We start from the raw sequence: 14795 nt of genomic DNA, 5'->3' as shown, positions 1-14795 counted from the left end.
TTTGTGTTTAACCTTAGGCGATTTCTCTTGACCTGTCTGCAAGTTCACTGTTTGTTGACTCAGTTTTGTGTCATATACGGTTGGACTTGTTGAAGGCATTCTTTGTCTCTGTCACTGTGTTCCTCATTTCTAGTATTTCCCTTGGTTCTTTCTTATAGTTTCCCTCTCTCTGCTGAAGTTACCAATCTGATGCTGCATGTCCACATTTTCCATTTGAGCCTTTTAATCATTGTCGTTTTAAATCCCCTGTCAGATGGTTCCAACACCTGTGTCGTGTCTGAGTCTGGTTCTGTTGCTTCTTTGACTCCTGGCAGTGTGTGGTTTCCTTGCCTTTCTACATCTTGTAATTGTGGGAAACTGGGCATCTCCTGTAGGATAGTAGACTGAGGGAGATGATTATTAAGCCTGGCAAGTTTGTACACCTGTCTCATGCTAGGCCTTCAGTGTGGGAAGTTTGAGTTCATTTTTCAGGTCTGGTGTTGAGCTGTGGTTGAGATTTTCTTGTTGCCTTGGTTACCTCCTGTGCCCCTCTGGCAGTGCCTGGGTCGGTGTGGAGTAGCTCTGTGGAGGCCTCTTGTACCGCCTTCTCCATCTTCACGTTTGGTCTTTTTCTTCCTGTAGCATCTCAAAGAGGGCCTGTCTTCATGCTCTTAACAGCTCCCAGCTGTATTCCATTCGCTGGTCCCTCCGTGCCTTGTAGCTGTTAGGGAGGGGAGGGGGAGTTGGCCAGGCTTCGCACTTGTTTCCGGTAAGCTTCAGTCTGGGGCAGACCCTGTGTCCCTGAGTGTCAGGGGTGTGGCCTTCCCCCTGCTCCCGCCCCTCCCCCAGGGCTAGTGTTTCTTCCCTTCCCTTCCCCTGTCTGCACTAACCTTCACCACCAGCGCTGCTCCCTCCCCAGCCCCGCCCCACATATTCAGGCTTCTGGTTCCTGCTGGAGAAGGGTCCGGTGGGTTTGGATTGCCTGCACCGCCCCCTCCCACCGCTGCTGCAGCAGCTGTTCCCCTCGCCCAGGCCTGCACCACGGGAGCGTGGCCTGGGACTCTCATCAGGCTCTCACGTCAGCTCCTGCTGGGGCTCTTGCAAGCCCCTCCTGCTGGGGCTCTTGCAAGCCCCTCCGTCACCGGGGCTCTTGCAAGCCCCTCCATCACCAGCCCTCTCTCAACCTCTACCAGCTCATTAAGGATTTTAGCTGAATTCTTCTTGCCGTGTCCAGCTGTGTCCGCCCCAGGTGAGAAAGAACTTTCCTGTCTCGCCCAGCGTTAGCCTCTCTGTCCTTAGTTTTCAGACTGGTTGGTGGCCCTGCAACCCCAGCTCTCTGATGGGTTCAAGCAAAGTCGTGATCTTGTAGGTTGTCCTGCGTTTATTGCTGTTTTTTTCGTAAGGGTGGGAATGATACTTTTTCCAGCTCTCTACATCCTAAGCAGAAACTCCCTCTCCTAATTGTTTTTGAGTAATTCTCTCTGGTCTAAGAAGAGCGTTCGTTTTGAGAGGAGCCCTGGGTATTAGGTGCGCTGCCGTCTCCGCCCCATTGTTAACCCTGGGCGGCTACTCGCGGACCTGTTACTGGTGCACAGCAAGGGTAGCAAGGGTAGCCGACACACCCATCTTCTGAAGAACCAAAAGGCAAAGGAGCTGTGCGTGTAGTGACGTGCAGTTGGGAAAACTCATGGTTTTTCCTTTTTAACAGCAGTGGGTAAATTTGGAGAAATTTTTTACTGGTTTCCACAAAGTGGCAGTATAAATATATATGAGATGTGAGAAACACAGTGACTCATTGGTTTTCACAAATCCATGGTTTAAGCAGTTGGCTAACACGTAACAGTTCAGTCTTATAGTATCCTTTATACTCGTTAACAGTCATATGTATATGACCTAAGTCATTTTTATTTTAGTGGAGGGTCCTCTAACGTTCTGTTTATTCAAGTTATTACTATTCTAGTTTAAAAGTTTTAACCTAAACTTTTTACACGTGATGCATAAAGCCCTATTTAGCTAATCTCTTAGTTTCTTAAGGTTTATTAAATAAAAGACTTAAGCGTGCTGCATGTGTTAATACGGTTAGTATGTTGACAGGTTGCACAACATAGAGGCGTATTGACTAGTAAGTCAATGACTGTTTCTCTCATGTTTCACTGATACACACGTGAACGTCTATAATTTTTTTGTGGAGAGGAGAACATCCTGTGCTGCAAGCCCAGTTATTTCACCAGGAATTAATGAACTTTCCTTTTTGGAGTAAAGGGAAATCAAAATTAGCCTTTAAAAGAAAGGAAATAGTCATATGTTTTTATTTTTTATTTTTTTATCTTTTTTTGCTGTGTTGGGTCTTCGTTTCTGTGTACAAAAAAAAAAAAAAAAAAGAATAGAATAAACTGAGCTTGGTAATTTAATTCTTAGAATTCTAAAGAATTGGAAAGAAATCTAAGAAAATTAAGATGCATTTAATTTAAAACAATTTTTGTTTTCCTTTTGAGATTGTGTAGGTACTTAAGACGGCTGTGTCAGCACTGTCCTGCCAGAAACACTAGTTTTGTCTGTTGGGTTGTGGTTTTTCTTTTTGGATCAAGAATTTATTTGCTTTTGTACTGCATTTTAATATTCACTGCTTTAGCCTCTTGACCTTTTGCTGGCTTTGGGGTTTAATATAATGAAAAAGTATAAAAAATAGAAGTAGTCTCTGAGGGTTTGGATGCCCTCTTCCATAGTCAGAGAACAGACCCTTTAGATTTATGGGTTTTCCTGGCCAGGTATGTCCGTCTAATATTTGGTTAAGAATAGTGAAAAGGAAAATAAAAGAATGTAGGTTACCTTCTTTTGGGAAAAAGACGCCTATTTGGGAATAGGACGCCTCAGAATAGAGTTCATGGTTTCATTAACTTTGTGTGTGTGTGTGTGTGTGTGTGTGTGTGTGTGTGTGTGTGTAGATACCATAATGTTTATTTCTGCAGGAAAAATAAACATGAACAAAAACAAATCAATTATAAAATTGAAAAGGACAATACCATTGTAAATCCTAAATAACACAGCTAGAACTATACTTCATGTCAATTTTTATTAAGCATGGTCAATTTTAAAACGGTCAAATACTGGCAATTACATACGGTTCAATAAATGTGAAGTAGATTATAGAGAACTTAATGGCATAAGATAAATTCCTTTCTTTTACTTCAGGTTGCCTTTTTCAGTTTCCCAGTTTCTAGATTGAATGATATGGCTGTTGACAATACTTAAGTTTTTGCAGTATAGAGAGAGAAAGAGAGAAAAAAAGATACAGAGAAATGGAAGCACAGTGAGACTAAATGATAGAGAAGAGAGACTGAATTTGTACTGGGCCTGAACCTGGTTCCTAGAGAAGCGGCTTTGAGCAGCGCCTGCTCTTGGACCAACCAGCATAGTCAGTGCCGGGGTGAGGGCAGAGCCCCTGCGGAACGGGGTCCAGGGGTTCACCCCTGCAGGCCAGAACAGAGTGGTGACCAGCACAGTGATCACTGACAGGTGGACAGACAGCCCAATAATCGTCCTCCAAGGATGTGAGTCTTGGAGCTGCTATTCCACTGCTCTGTCAGGGCTCTGTATGAGCCCTGAGATAAAGAAGTAATATTGAAAATATTTAACATCAGGTAGCAATCAGTCAGAAATCAGACCCAGGTTGTGAACAGGTGGCTGAGCCATCCCAGTGCATTCCCCTGAAGAGTGTATGAGGTCCTCTCATAAATATGAATATCACTATTCCTGGAGTTATTTATTTTGTGGACCTGGGCAGGTTTCATTAACTGTTGATGAGAGTTGCTTAAGGAAGGGAATGATTTGTAGAAATTGGAAGATAAAGATTTAACATTCAGAATTATGATCAGAACAAATCAAAGGGTTTTATATTTACGATCTCAGAAGCCCATCAGTTATCCTTAGGCATCCACTGAAATGACAGTGTGACGTCATTGCCCACAGAGACCAATTCATATTTCAGACAGTGTTTCTAATTGTTAAGGCTATTGCCTTGATTACTGTCAGATAGGAGTTTAAATGTCTTATAAGGTTATCAGAGGTTTGTGAATGTTAACCTGCCCCCCACAAAAAACCCAAAAAACCCTAAAATGTATCCATCTTAGGCCCGAAGTGCAGAGTGAGTACGTTTTGAACGGTCGTGTTTACTGTGCTGTGGGTGGTGCTGGGTGGGCGTGGGGCGGAGAGAGATGTGCCTGGTGAAAGTCAGAACAAGCAGGAAGGAGAAAGGGGTCTGTAAGGGGGGTGTGGGCGGCCTCCCGTTGGCTGCCAGCCTGGGCCCGTGGTCAGGCCGGCCGCAGCACGGAAGAGGTGGGTCCTGTCGAAGAGCAGTAGTGGGGCTGTGAGAGAAGTGGGGCTCCCTACAGCCTGAGCCTTGATCTGCGGCAGAAGGGAGGGTCCAGGCTGCTGGTTTGCTCTCCGGCAGGCCTGACCAACAGGCACTCGGGCAAAGGTGGAAGATTTGCATATTGGAGAGTGGAAAGAACATAGCATTTGAAGTCAGAAAACATTTTGACCTTGAACCAAATTATTTAACCCTTCTGGGCTTAGTTTTCACATCATTTAGTTTTTCATTACAAAATAAGGATACCAGTCCTTGCTCTCCCGAGGGGACAGGGTCCCCGGCAGATCTCGCGTGCGTGTGCGCACTCTCAGCGGTTCTCTGTGTGTGTGGCCAGGGCTCTGCATTTATTATGTCCGGACTCAAAAAATAAAAAGGATGCTAGAAGTGAACTGCCGGGATTACTAGTCTTTTTCAGTAACATAAATATAATCCATCGATCTACCCTACCGGGGAGATATTTTCAAAATAAACTGCAAACTTAAGACAGTTTTGAAATGGAAATTCCCTCTAGAACTCTCCAGCTGAGAGGCACTCTTCACACAGAAGCTGCACACCATTTCAGCTAGACGAGGGGCAGTGTGTTCGTCTCCGGCAGTGCTCGCTCCAGGGGAGCAGTCCCGCAGTCGCTCTAGGTGTGTGCCCAGGAGCTGTACCGCATGGCTTCTCGCCCTCGCCTGGCCCCACTGTGTTTTCTTCACAGCAGGTCATCTCACAGTCTGTTCTCTTCACCGTCTCGACATGTCTTCCCCCAGCTCTTCCCTCAGTAGAATGTGGATTCCATGAAGGCAGGGGCTCTGGGTCTGTTTTGTGCATGACCACGAGTAGTTCCTGGTACATAGTAGGTAGTCGAATATTTATAAAAAGAATAATCATTGGCTTTAATTGATGTTTGAAATAAATGTTTAAAAACAGGCCCATAAGCAGTCAATGGAGTCGGCATTAATAGAACACCTGCTTCCACCTGAGAAGTGATGACAGGGCTGCCCGTGTTCAGATTTTGGATTTCTTTTACAGCTGTTGGTGGGCATCACTCTTTGCTTCATCTCCCTCTCTTTTTAACCCAGTAGTAACCTTGAAGAAGATGTAGTCCTCAAAACCAACAAGCAGATTTACTCCCAGCTTCTAAGAGCTACTGCGAACAAAAACGCATCTCTCCTGGAAAGAATCGACGTTCTCGTCCATTTGCTGGACCAGCTGGCTCGTGGCAGCGGCGGAGACGGTGGTGCTCTTCAGTGACTCCCGCCTGGGGCTGCATCCGCAGAGATGCTGTCAGTGCCTTCTGCACTCGGGGGCTAGTGTGTCCATTTGGTGCTTCGTTTCATTAAATATGAGGGACATATCCACATAAAACAGGCACGGCATGGAAACAGAGTTCTCATTCCCCGTGGCAGACAGTCATGGTTGAGTTCTTTGGCTTCCTCGTTGGAGGTGCCAACCTCAGAATCAGACCTAGAGCCCCGCCTTCGTTTCCCTGAGAAGCACGTGGCACCTCTGTTAACAGGCCCGCTGTGAGGCTCTTAACGCTTCTAAACATCTTTCAAGTGTGTTAAGCCACGTGGGTTTAAGGGGTAATCATCTCGGATAAATGTTACTTAGGTCAAGGGAACTTTTATCCAAATGATTTTAGTGGTTCAGGCCAGTTAAAGAAACTTCCTGTACATCCAGTGTTCCCTTGTCAGCTGCACAGAAGAGGCCTGCCCTTTCTAAGCTTCAGTACAGGATTTTTCGAAGACTAGCCATCGCACAGTTCTCTCTTCAGTGCACGTTCTGAACGGATCTGCTTTTCTCTGACTTTGTATGACAGCTGATCAAGAATTGGTACTCTCCCCCCCCCTTATTTCATTTTAAACTTGAAACTGTGAATAAGGTAAGAAAACTATTTTGAATAAATAAATTATTTATTTAAAATGTCTTTGTAGTTTTCCATTTCACATGCTTCACATTGAGCTTTGATTTGAACTGGTTTAATTAATAAATTTTACAAAGTGAAGATCAAAACATCATTAAAAATAAAATTCTGCCATCCACTAAATTCTCACTAGAATATTATATTTACTACTTGCTGCTATATGGCTCTTGTCCAGTTGCTTAAAACATACTCTTTTTCCAGTGCCTACAGCATGCAAGGCTGTCTGTACTTGTCACAGTTAATTGATCTCAGTTTCGAAAGATACCGTAACCTACAGATCCAGCATACTCTGTGCTGTCGGGTTGATGGTTTGGATTTACACGCATGATGCCTCTGTAGACAAGAGCTTGCCCCGCCACCAAGTCCACTGGCCTGGCCTGAGTGTGGGAAGACATGCTGCTGCCGACCCCCTCGGTGCTACGTGCAGACGATTTTCACTGTGCGGCCCCCTCCACTGCTAGCCGCACCCTTCTGAAGAGATATGAACTAGACTAGAAAACTGTCTGGAATAAACTTGTTTTAAGCTGAATTTTTACAGACTCCTTCTTCGTACACTGAGATTTTCAGATGTTTACACTGGTGAGTTGGTAGCTCTCACAGCCCGGCAGAATGATCACTTGCCATTTGTCCACTTCCTTGTAATTATGCAGTTTGCATTGTCCTCGGGACGGATCTGCATCAACTAATCACTGAAGCATTGAAAGTTTTGCCTAAATTGTAAAGCAGTTGTACAAAATCAACGATGTCTCGTATCAGGACAGCTGTCATTCCGTTTCCCCTTGTGGCAAGCACACACACAGAATAAAACTCTTGTTAGTTAAACCCGGACATGTCCATTGATTATATCTAATTTGGGGGTTAATGAGTTCCAAAGGATATTCTACTTAGGTAGAAAGAAGCTGGAGTTCACGGTATTAGAGTCGCTCATCTCACCTCTCTCCTTAGCAAACAGCCTTTCAGTCAAGAGGAAGATGTGCTTTTAAGCAAGAAGATATCAGTTCCAGCTGTCTTCATTTGTCCGAGCAATAACGTGAAAGTTCCTACAGGGGAAGAAAAGATCCTTTTAAAATGTTTTTGTCATTTGCTGATTTTAATTTAAATTAAAGTTTTTTAAAGTGCCTGTGTTTTAGCTGCGTCTTTAGAAGTATGGGGTATTTGTGGCCTGATCGTTGAGAGTTCTTTTTCAGTTTAACTTCAGTGCCCACATTTTGTCCTTATTACATATGACTTTGGGGGGGGGTTTATTTACGTTAAGGACAGGTAATGGTGGCCATATTATGTATTATGTAAAAGTTAAAGGAGCATGATGGCTAAGATAACTGATACAGGAAAAATAAAGTTATCCAATTAGCTTCAAGAATCTTATTTTGGTAGTCTAACCCTCGGAACATAAGTAAGCTGCCATATAAAGTGTTTCCTGCCTTGAAGAGGGAGGAGCACATTATAGGAATTACAGCGAGCTGGAAAGCTGTTCTGTTCAGGGCCATTTGGGACGCAGGTGTGTATATTCAAACAGAAGAGCACCACGTGAAGGGAGAGAGTGCAAGGGCACTAGGCTGGGATGAGGAGAAGCAGGGTCAGGAGCGACTGGCGGTCGACCTTTGGCCAGAGACGCAACTGGGGAACTTCAGTTTCTTTATCTAGAAACGTGCACAGCAGTATCTGTCCTGCCACTGACAAGAGTCGTGAAGAGCAAGAGAGAAATACACATGAAAACCTTTTGTACACTGTCAAGTATTAGAAAGAGATAAATTGTTAGGACAGGGATTTTGGAGGGTAGTTAATTCAAATTCTGTGCTCTTTCCCATTGAATCCCTGAGTTTTCAGTGCAGTAAAATCATTTCCATGCCCTTGGGGTTCAGGGGGTGAGTGGCCTCTCCCGTGATTGGACCCATGGCTATGGCTGCCTTCCTGTCTCTCGGTGAAATTGGGGCCGAGGTGGGTGGAGGGACAGACGGTGGGTGTTGGGAACGTGGCTGCAGAGCCCTAGACAGTGGAAGGCAGACAGGTATTCCTCAGGATGCTTTTTCTAACCTTTCCTAAAATTTTTGTAAAATTATTTGTTGAGAAATTTGATTTTCCAATCAAGTAATTTAAAAGCTCAAGTAATGCTTTTCCCATTGGGTTTTAAGTTAAGGAGGCATATTTGCTTCAGTTACTAAAAATCTGGTTTGTTTTCTTTATAAAAGAAATCGGACTTTTTCTCTTAGAAATCCTCTGGCTTTCCATTTGCCTATTTTTCTCATTACGAGTTCAGGGTGCAGGAATCAACGTCACAGACGTCAAGCCACTGCTCTGAGCTAGACTGCTTGGGAAATAAGCCACTTGAAGGCAGCCAGGAATCTGTTGTTTGTCCCTGCTATTGACAACTTTCCAGCACGTGCTGCCTTTGCAGAAGGCAAGCAGTGAGTGCAGGAGTAGTCAGCTGAGTTTACATTGACAGAATGGCTTTGTGGCTCTATTTCCGGAAAAAACCTTAATAATCTTCATCGGATAAGGGTCAAGGACTTGATTTCTATTCACATCGATGCAAACACTTGCAAAGCAAAGACTGGCTTTTCTGGAAGTCATTGATTTTTAGGTTAATTTATAGCAATGAGGTAAGCAAATCTGTGGCTTTGCACCAAATATTTTGGGCTTGAAGTTCTTAATAATTTTCTGTATGATGGGATGATCTGCCATGGCCGTATATATAGGTCTGCAGTAATTGAAAACAGCTTTTAACTAAGAACTTGGTCATCTGACAAATTTCAGTCAAGGATGACAGAAGCAATACCAGGCTGGAAAGCCTTCTATTACGAGGGACCCTTTGAAGAAGTAAATGAACTGCTTTCTTCGGTCATAAAAGGCATCGTCCAGGGACTTGGGATGCCAGAAATCCTTCTGAAATCAATCTGGGGCAGCTTCTTCCCTGTTCATCTTCTGTCTAGGCCTGGTCCTTGTCACTGTCATATCTCTGGTATTGATTTTCTGAGAGCCAAACAAGTTTTAATGTGGTCTATTACCATTAAGTCACAGGAAACGAGAGAGACAGCTTTCAGTGTGGGCCCCAGCCATCCGTGCTGTTCTGCCATGATTCCAGGAGAAAGCAGGACTTGCAGCACCCATCCGAGTGGCCTCTGCTCAAAGCAACGACTCCCCAGGCCTTGAATCGCCTCCAGATTTAACCCCAGGAGTCGATTTCTCTCTCACATCTTCGCTGCAGCTCCCAGCCCACTGGTGCTCATCAAAAGCAAAAACAGAACAACAAAAACCACGCAGTCTCCTTCACATCAACATCTCATTTTTCTTCTCCTTCCTTTATAGTCTCAAGATTTTCCTTTTACACGTTAGGGGCCCGTGGATTGTCCCGAATCATTTTCCTATCCTAATTAACATATCCTCTCCTTTTAAAGAACAACGTCGTGATGCTTGTTATTGGATTCTTCTTTATTCCAGAGCTTTAGAATCATCTAGTTCCACCACCAGCCCCGTTTTTGCAAATGAGGAAACTGGAATAGAGTTGAAGCAATTCACCCCGATTCATACAGCCTAGGTTGAAGCAGGGATACAGCCCGGGACTCCCAAATTTTACCCAGGTGACTTTACCCACCGTCCTATGAATATTTTGTAATTTTGCTTCGTTTCATTTTAAGATCCAAATGCTAATTTCATGCTCTGAAGCAGCGTAGGATTATTTTAAGCGGTCCTTATTTGTTCCTTGCCCTGAATATTTGGTATATTGTCGGTGTGCTATAGAATAAGTCCACTGAGTTGGATACTTTTGAGGTCACAACGCACAAAGCATCACAAGCAGTTACATTCCTTAGCAACCAAATATTCAATATATTGGAGAGGTTTACCACTGAGAAGAGTGTGACATGTCTGGCTAAAGGTATGATTCACTCCAACTGGAATGATTTTCGAATTTAGAGTATTCACAGCAAGTTAAATTTAAGATGTTTTTTAAGGCTCCAAGAATGAAATACAGCTGTAATTATAGAAACCCCCGTGATGACCTAATTCTGTAATTGAGATTCTTTGAGTGTTCCCAATATAAATTCTGGACTTCTTAAGGCACAGAAAGATGTGCTTACAACTCCGAAAGATCCGAACCATCAAAGTCCGCTCTGAGGCCATTTCTTTATGTCACTGAACTAATTCCTCCTCTGTGTGATGTGAAGGAAAAGGACAACCGGATTCACGCACAGGTCTCTTATGGCAACAGTTGTGCGCAAAGTTCTTTCAGCTTGGCTCCGGCCTCAACTCTTTTCGAGCAATTTAAAGAAATGTGGTCCTACTACTAGGATTCAGGCCGAGGGAGGGCCCACGACTTATTTCTGGGTGGCCAGAGGAAGGAAAAGCAGCAACCACAAAACTGTGTGTGTGATTAGACTGTGTGCATCTGGTCTGCACAGGTGGCCAGCCTCCGCCCCGGGCATGGAGGCCAGGGAAGGCCCCCGGCCGCCTTCTGTGTGTCACCGCAGGCCCCACCTCAGCTTCTGTCTCCCGGCCAAACACTGCCCCTTCCTGCTCAGAAACTGCCACTGATCCTGGTCAGTGAAGTCCCCCCGACCCTGGTGTTCCATGCACCCAGGCTGGCGGGTCTCTCCAGCCCGGCCTCAGCTGGGGTGAGGGCCCTGCCGCCCCTCCCAGGGCGCAGCTGTCTCGCAGCCGCACCTCATTCCTGCTCAGCTCTGAGGCCCTCCTTCTGCTTCCTGAGTCTGTACCCTTTAATCTTGTCACATTTACCCAGGCAGCAGTCACACTTTCAACTGTGTTCTCATTCTTTATTAAATTTGAAATTAGCTTTTGATCAGAAGCTAAAAACTTTCTGTAAAACAAAAACTACGAAGATGAAGGGCAGAATAAAATTAACGTAAGGTGTCGCGCCAGCATCTTGTACTTCCCATGTGACTCTGATATGCGACATTTACACAGAGCCAGAGAGAGACCCACGCCTGTGCCCGTGAGGTCCACTTTGCTCCCCTCCTGCCCCTGGGCTTCCGTAAGGAGCCCTCGTGTAGCTAAATGAACCCCCTCGTCTAGTGGAACTGGCTTGGCAGGCTCTCCATACCTTGTGATCAGAGAAACGTGACCAGAACCAAACTCTAGCTTCTTCTCACCGCACGGTACGTTATCGATGTCAGTATACAGTTCTCAACTATACTGTCAGTTGTATGCTCTCTGTATAACATAGATAACCATACATAGAACTCTGACATGTATGTCAATTGTATGTTTTATATATATAGTCATTTATAAAACTATGTATATAGTTATAGGGACTTCCCTGGTGGTCCAGTGGTTAAGACTCTGTGCTTCCAGTGCAGGGAGCATGGGTTCAATCCCTGGTCAGGGAACTAAGATCCCGCATGCCATGTGGCACAGCCAAAACAAACAAACAAACAAAAAAACCAAACAAAAATTATGTATCAATATATAGTTATATATATCAACTATATGTCAGTTATATTTATCAATTTACTTAATCAGATCAATATATGTCAGTGAACACAGATCTGAGTTGTGATAAGTGGCTACATAGTGTCCACCATGTGGCCATAACTCTTGGGTCTAAGGACACTGACTCCCCACCACGTGGCAGGGTTTTTCTTCCATCTTTTTAGCAAAATCTCAAACTATGTTTTGATTAGAAGACAAACCCTAAATATTTTCTCTGAGGGAAACCAGAACCTGCAAAGCTGCAAGACTTAGAACAAGATGACGCACAAATTTCATCCGGACATTCTGCACTTCCTGGGAGGCGGAAATCAACCTAAATGCAGGACAGAACTGAGAAGTCTGTGATTGGGAGCTGGTGTTCTGAAGGCTGATGTCACACAGCCTGCGTCCCGACGGGGCTCAAAGCCCCAGAACCTGCCTGTCCCTCCCTTGAGCTCTGGCGGAAGACGGCACATCTGGAAGTCAGGTCTCCTTCTAGATGACAATGAGATCCTTCCTAGGATCATAGGAGCAGAGGATTTATTACTGAAGGGTCTTGTTCCCTACAATTCATTTTATTTTAAATTTATTTTTATTTGGTTTCAGGCAGCTCAGGACGCCTGGACTCAGGGAGGTGTTGCTTACCATTCGAATTGTTGGCTTTTCTCAGGGAGTTACTTCTCTCCTCTCCAGTGATTACCAAGCCTTTGAAGGGACTGGCTTCTCAAGGTTCAGGGTGTTTGATTAACCAAATTGCTTACTCCAGGTAAATTGGATTTTGAGGAAATCAGTTGGATTTCAGAAGAAAAATAGCTGAGGGAGGCGTGTGACCTGCGATAAAGAGAGAATCAGGGAGAGGGGCTCCTGGCGAAGGTGGCTCCTGGTCTGTCCGTGCAGGACACTCTCCACCTCGGAGCCGGGGGAAGGGTTTGGCGGGGAGCTTCTAGAATTTCCTTAAATACTAAGCTGGCATGACCTACTTGTCATTGGGAGAACTGACATTTTTTTCCCCCTAAAACACACATCATTTACAAAGTGGGTTTGCACATTCTCAGCATTGCACACACAACATTTTTGAAAAAAAAAGACATTCCCTTAGTTATTCCCACAGGAGATTTTTAAGCCTGACTCTGAAAGTGAACATATCTCAGGAGGCCCAGGGTCTGGGAGCGAAGCCACTGGCTCAAAGGTAGGTCTGTCTGATTTGCAACTGCATGTTACTGCCTGTGAGAGGGGGAGAAAGAGTCCTCCCACCATGTGTCCTTCTGACTTCCTTCTCTCTAGACTTCGCATTTCAGTCCCTTTTCATCCACAAATAAACCCTTCACCCACCCTGGAGCAGCTTAGGAAGATTTATCCACGTTTTACACGCAGAAGGCTCTGTGGTTTGGGCTCACGCTGCCTCCACTGAAGGAGGCATGTTGAGGTTGCTAAGTGGCTGGGGCACGGGGAGGGCACATTCACTGCCCCCAGCGCTTCTCTGCCCGGGTGTGTGCTTAACGTCAGGATGATAACTGAGAGGCTTGACTTCAAGATTATGGTCACCATGGCCGGAGGCTTACTGATCGTTGCAAGCCTGCTGATGTGCTGTGTCATCTGTCTTAGCGGCAGAGTGACTAGGGCACTGAAGTGAGCAACGAGGGTAAGAGTGGCTAACAGCCCCCCTAAAGGGGATCCTGGGGCTCTGTGCTGAGCGGGGTCATCCCTTGCCCCGTGGCCGCACCCCGGGTGAGGTCAGGAACAGCGGGAGAGTTTGAGACGACAGAGGCAGTGCGTGTAGAATCCCGGTTTCTTCCCCTTCTGGTTTGGGGCTGTGAGCTCATAAGTAGAATGTTCTCAGCCGGGTGGTTCTGTGCTGCTTTGCTGTCACTTGGCCTCATTGAGTTTACCCTCAGCTGGCTAATTCCACAGCACTGCAGACTGAAGACTGTGTGAATGAGTCTCTGCCTCTGTTCACCCAGAGGACGGGCTGAGCTGACCTCCTCTTGCCTGAGTTGGGGAGCTCTCGGGGTGTCCTCTCACTCGTGGCCTTGGGGACGGGTAGGGGGGCCTACAGGACTGGGGAAGCTGAGCGGTGTGGAGCTCCTGGCTGACCTGGCCGTGGGGTGCAGGTCAACATCGTTAACTTGCAGCTCTTTCCAAAATGTTTTTCACTTTATCTGGCGCCGAGAAGCAATTTTCCAGGAGGTAAAGTGAACGTTTCCAGTTTGGGGAAGTTAAACCTGTGAGGGAGATGGGACCCCAGGAGCCCAGTCTGGCGGCCTGCGTGCTGCCTGCCCTTCTCGCCTGCACCTCCTGCCTGGAGCTGGCGCACACCAGGCACTGATGGTCAGACCGGTCAGCCCTGGTGCCACGTCCCTTCTCATTTATAAAATGTTTGGGGAGGAAAGGATTGGGTCAGGATTCGGGAGAGGGGCAGAGAGGTATGATCGAGGGCTGAAGTCACATGACACCATTGCCCAGCCAAGAACCTCTGACAATTGTAAGAAATGGATTTAAGGAAAAAAAAAGAAATCTAATTTTTAAAATAAAATCTCTGAAGGAAAATATGACAATCAAAGACACTGACACAAAAGGCAGGCGACTCGGTTTCGAAGACGGCCATCCTGGGACTCCAGTGTCAGGCTCCTGGCGACAGAGCCTCGGAGAGTGAAGCTGTGGACCGCACCCCCCTCCCGGCCACAGTCCTGCCGAGTGAAGTACAGACCAGCTCTGCTGAGCTCAGCTGCCTCCCGACTTTGTCCCTTCACAGTGTTTGCAGCCCCTTGAGGGCAGGAGCCGTGCTGTCTCTGACTCCCAGGTTCCCAGCACGTGGCCCAGACTCATTAGGTGTCAGAGGTCGTGACCCGACGTCACCTTTGCACCAGATAAACCTCTCAGACACAGCAGTAAATCCTGAATGGCATTATTTGGCTTATTGTTAAGAATATGTTACACATTAGAATTTTTAGTAAAATGATTTCCTGCTAGTTTATTTTCTAAAATAACCATATACATCGCAATGTTTTTATTTTACCTTCCATTCACAATTAACATAATTGCATCAACATTTAACCTAATAGTTGGCACGGAGCCATTATTTTAACTCATTAGGTGAGTTATTACATGTAACTA

The 14795-nt window shown here is 45.6% G+C and overlaps 1 protein-coding gene across 3 annotated transcripts in view; it reads left to right on the top strand.

Annotated features, from left to right (window-relative positions):
• The window catches only part of EDRF1 (erythroid differentiation regulatory factor 1), a 40759-nt gene extending 33973 nt beyond the window's left edge, over positions 1–6786 (top strand). For 2 of the 3 annotated variants that reach the window (XM_024751566.1, XM_024751564.1), the window contains one exon: positions 5413–6786. In XM_024751566.1, coding sequence (XP_024607334.1) covers positions 5413–5584 — 172 coding nt within the window. In that variant the 3' untranslated portion in view covers positions 5585–6786. The remainder of the gene's footprint in view (positions 1–5412) is intronic. The other variant, XM_024751565.1, reaches the window with a different exon arrangement.
• Positions 6787–14795: the final 8009 nt, after the last annotated feature.

This window comes from Neophocaena asiaeorientalis, unplaced genomic scaffold (genome assembly GCF_003031525.2).
Source record: "Neophocaena asiaeorientalis asiaeorientalis breed wild unplaced genomic scaffold, Neophocaena_asiaeorientalis_V1.1 scaffold108, whole genome shotgun sequence".
NCBI lineage: Eukaryota > Metazoa > Chordata > Mammalia > Artiodactyla > Phocoenidae > Neophocaena > Neophocaena asiaeorientalis.
The sequence above is the reverse complement of the archived record's forward strand: the minus strand, read 5'-3'. Positions and strand labels throughout refer to the sequence as shown.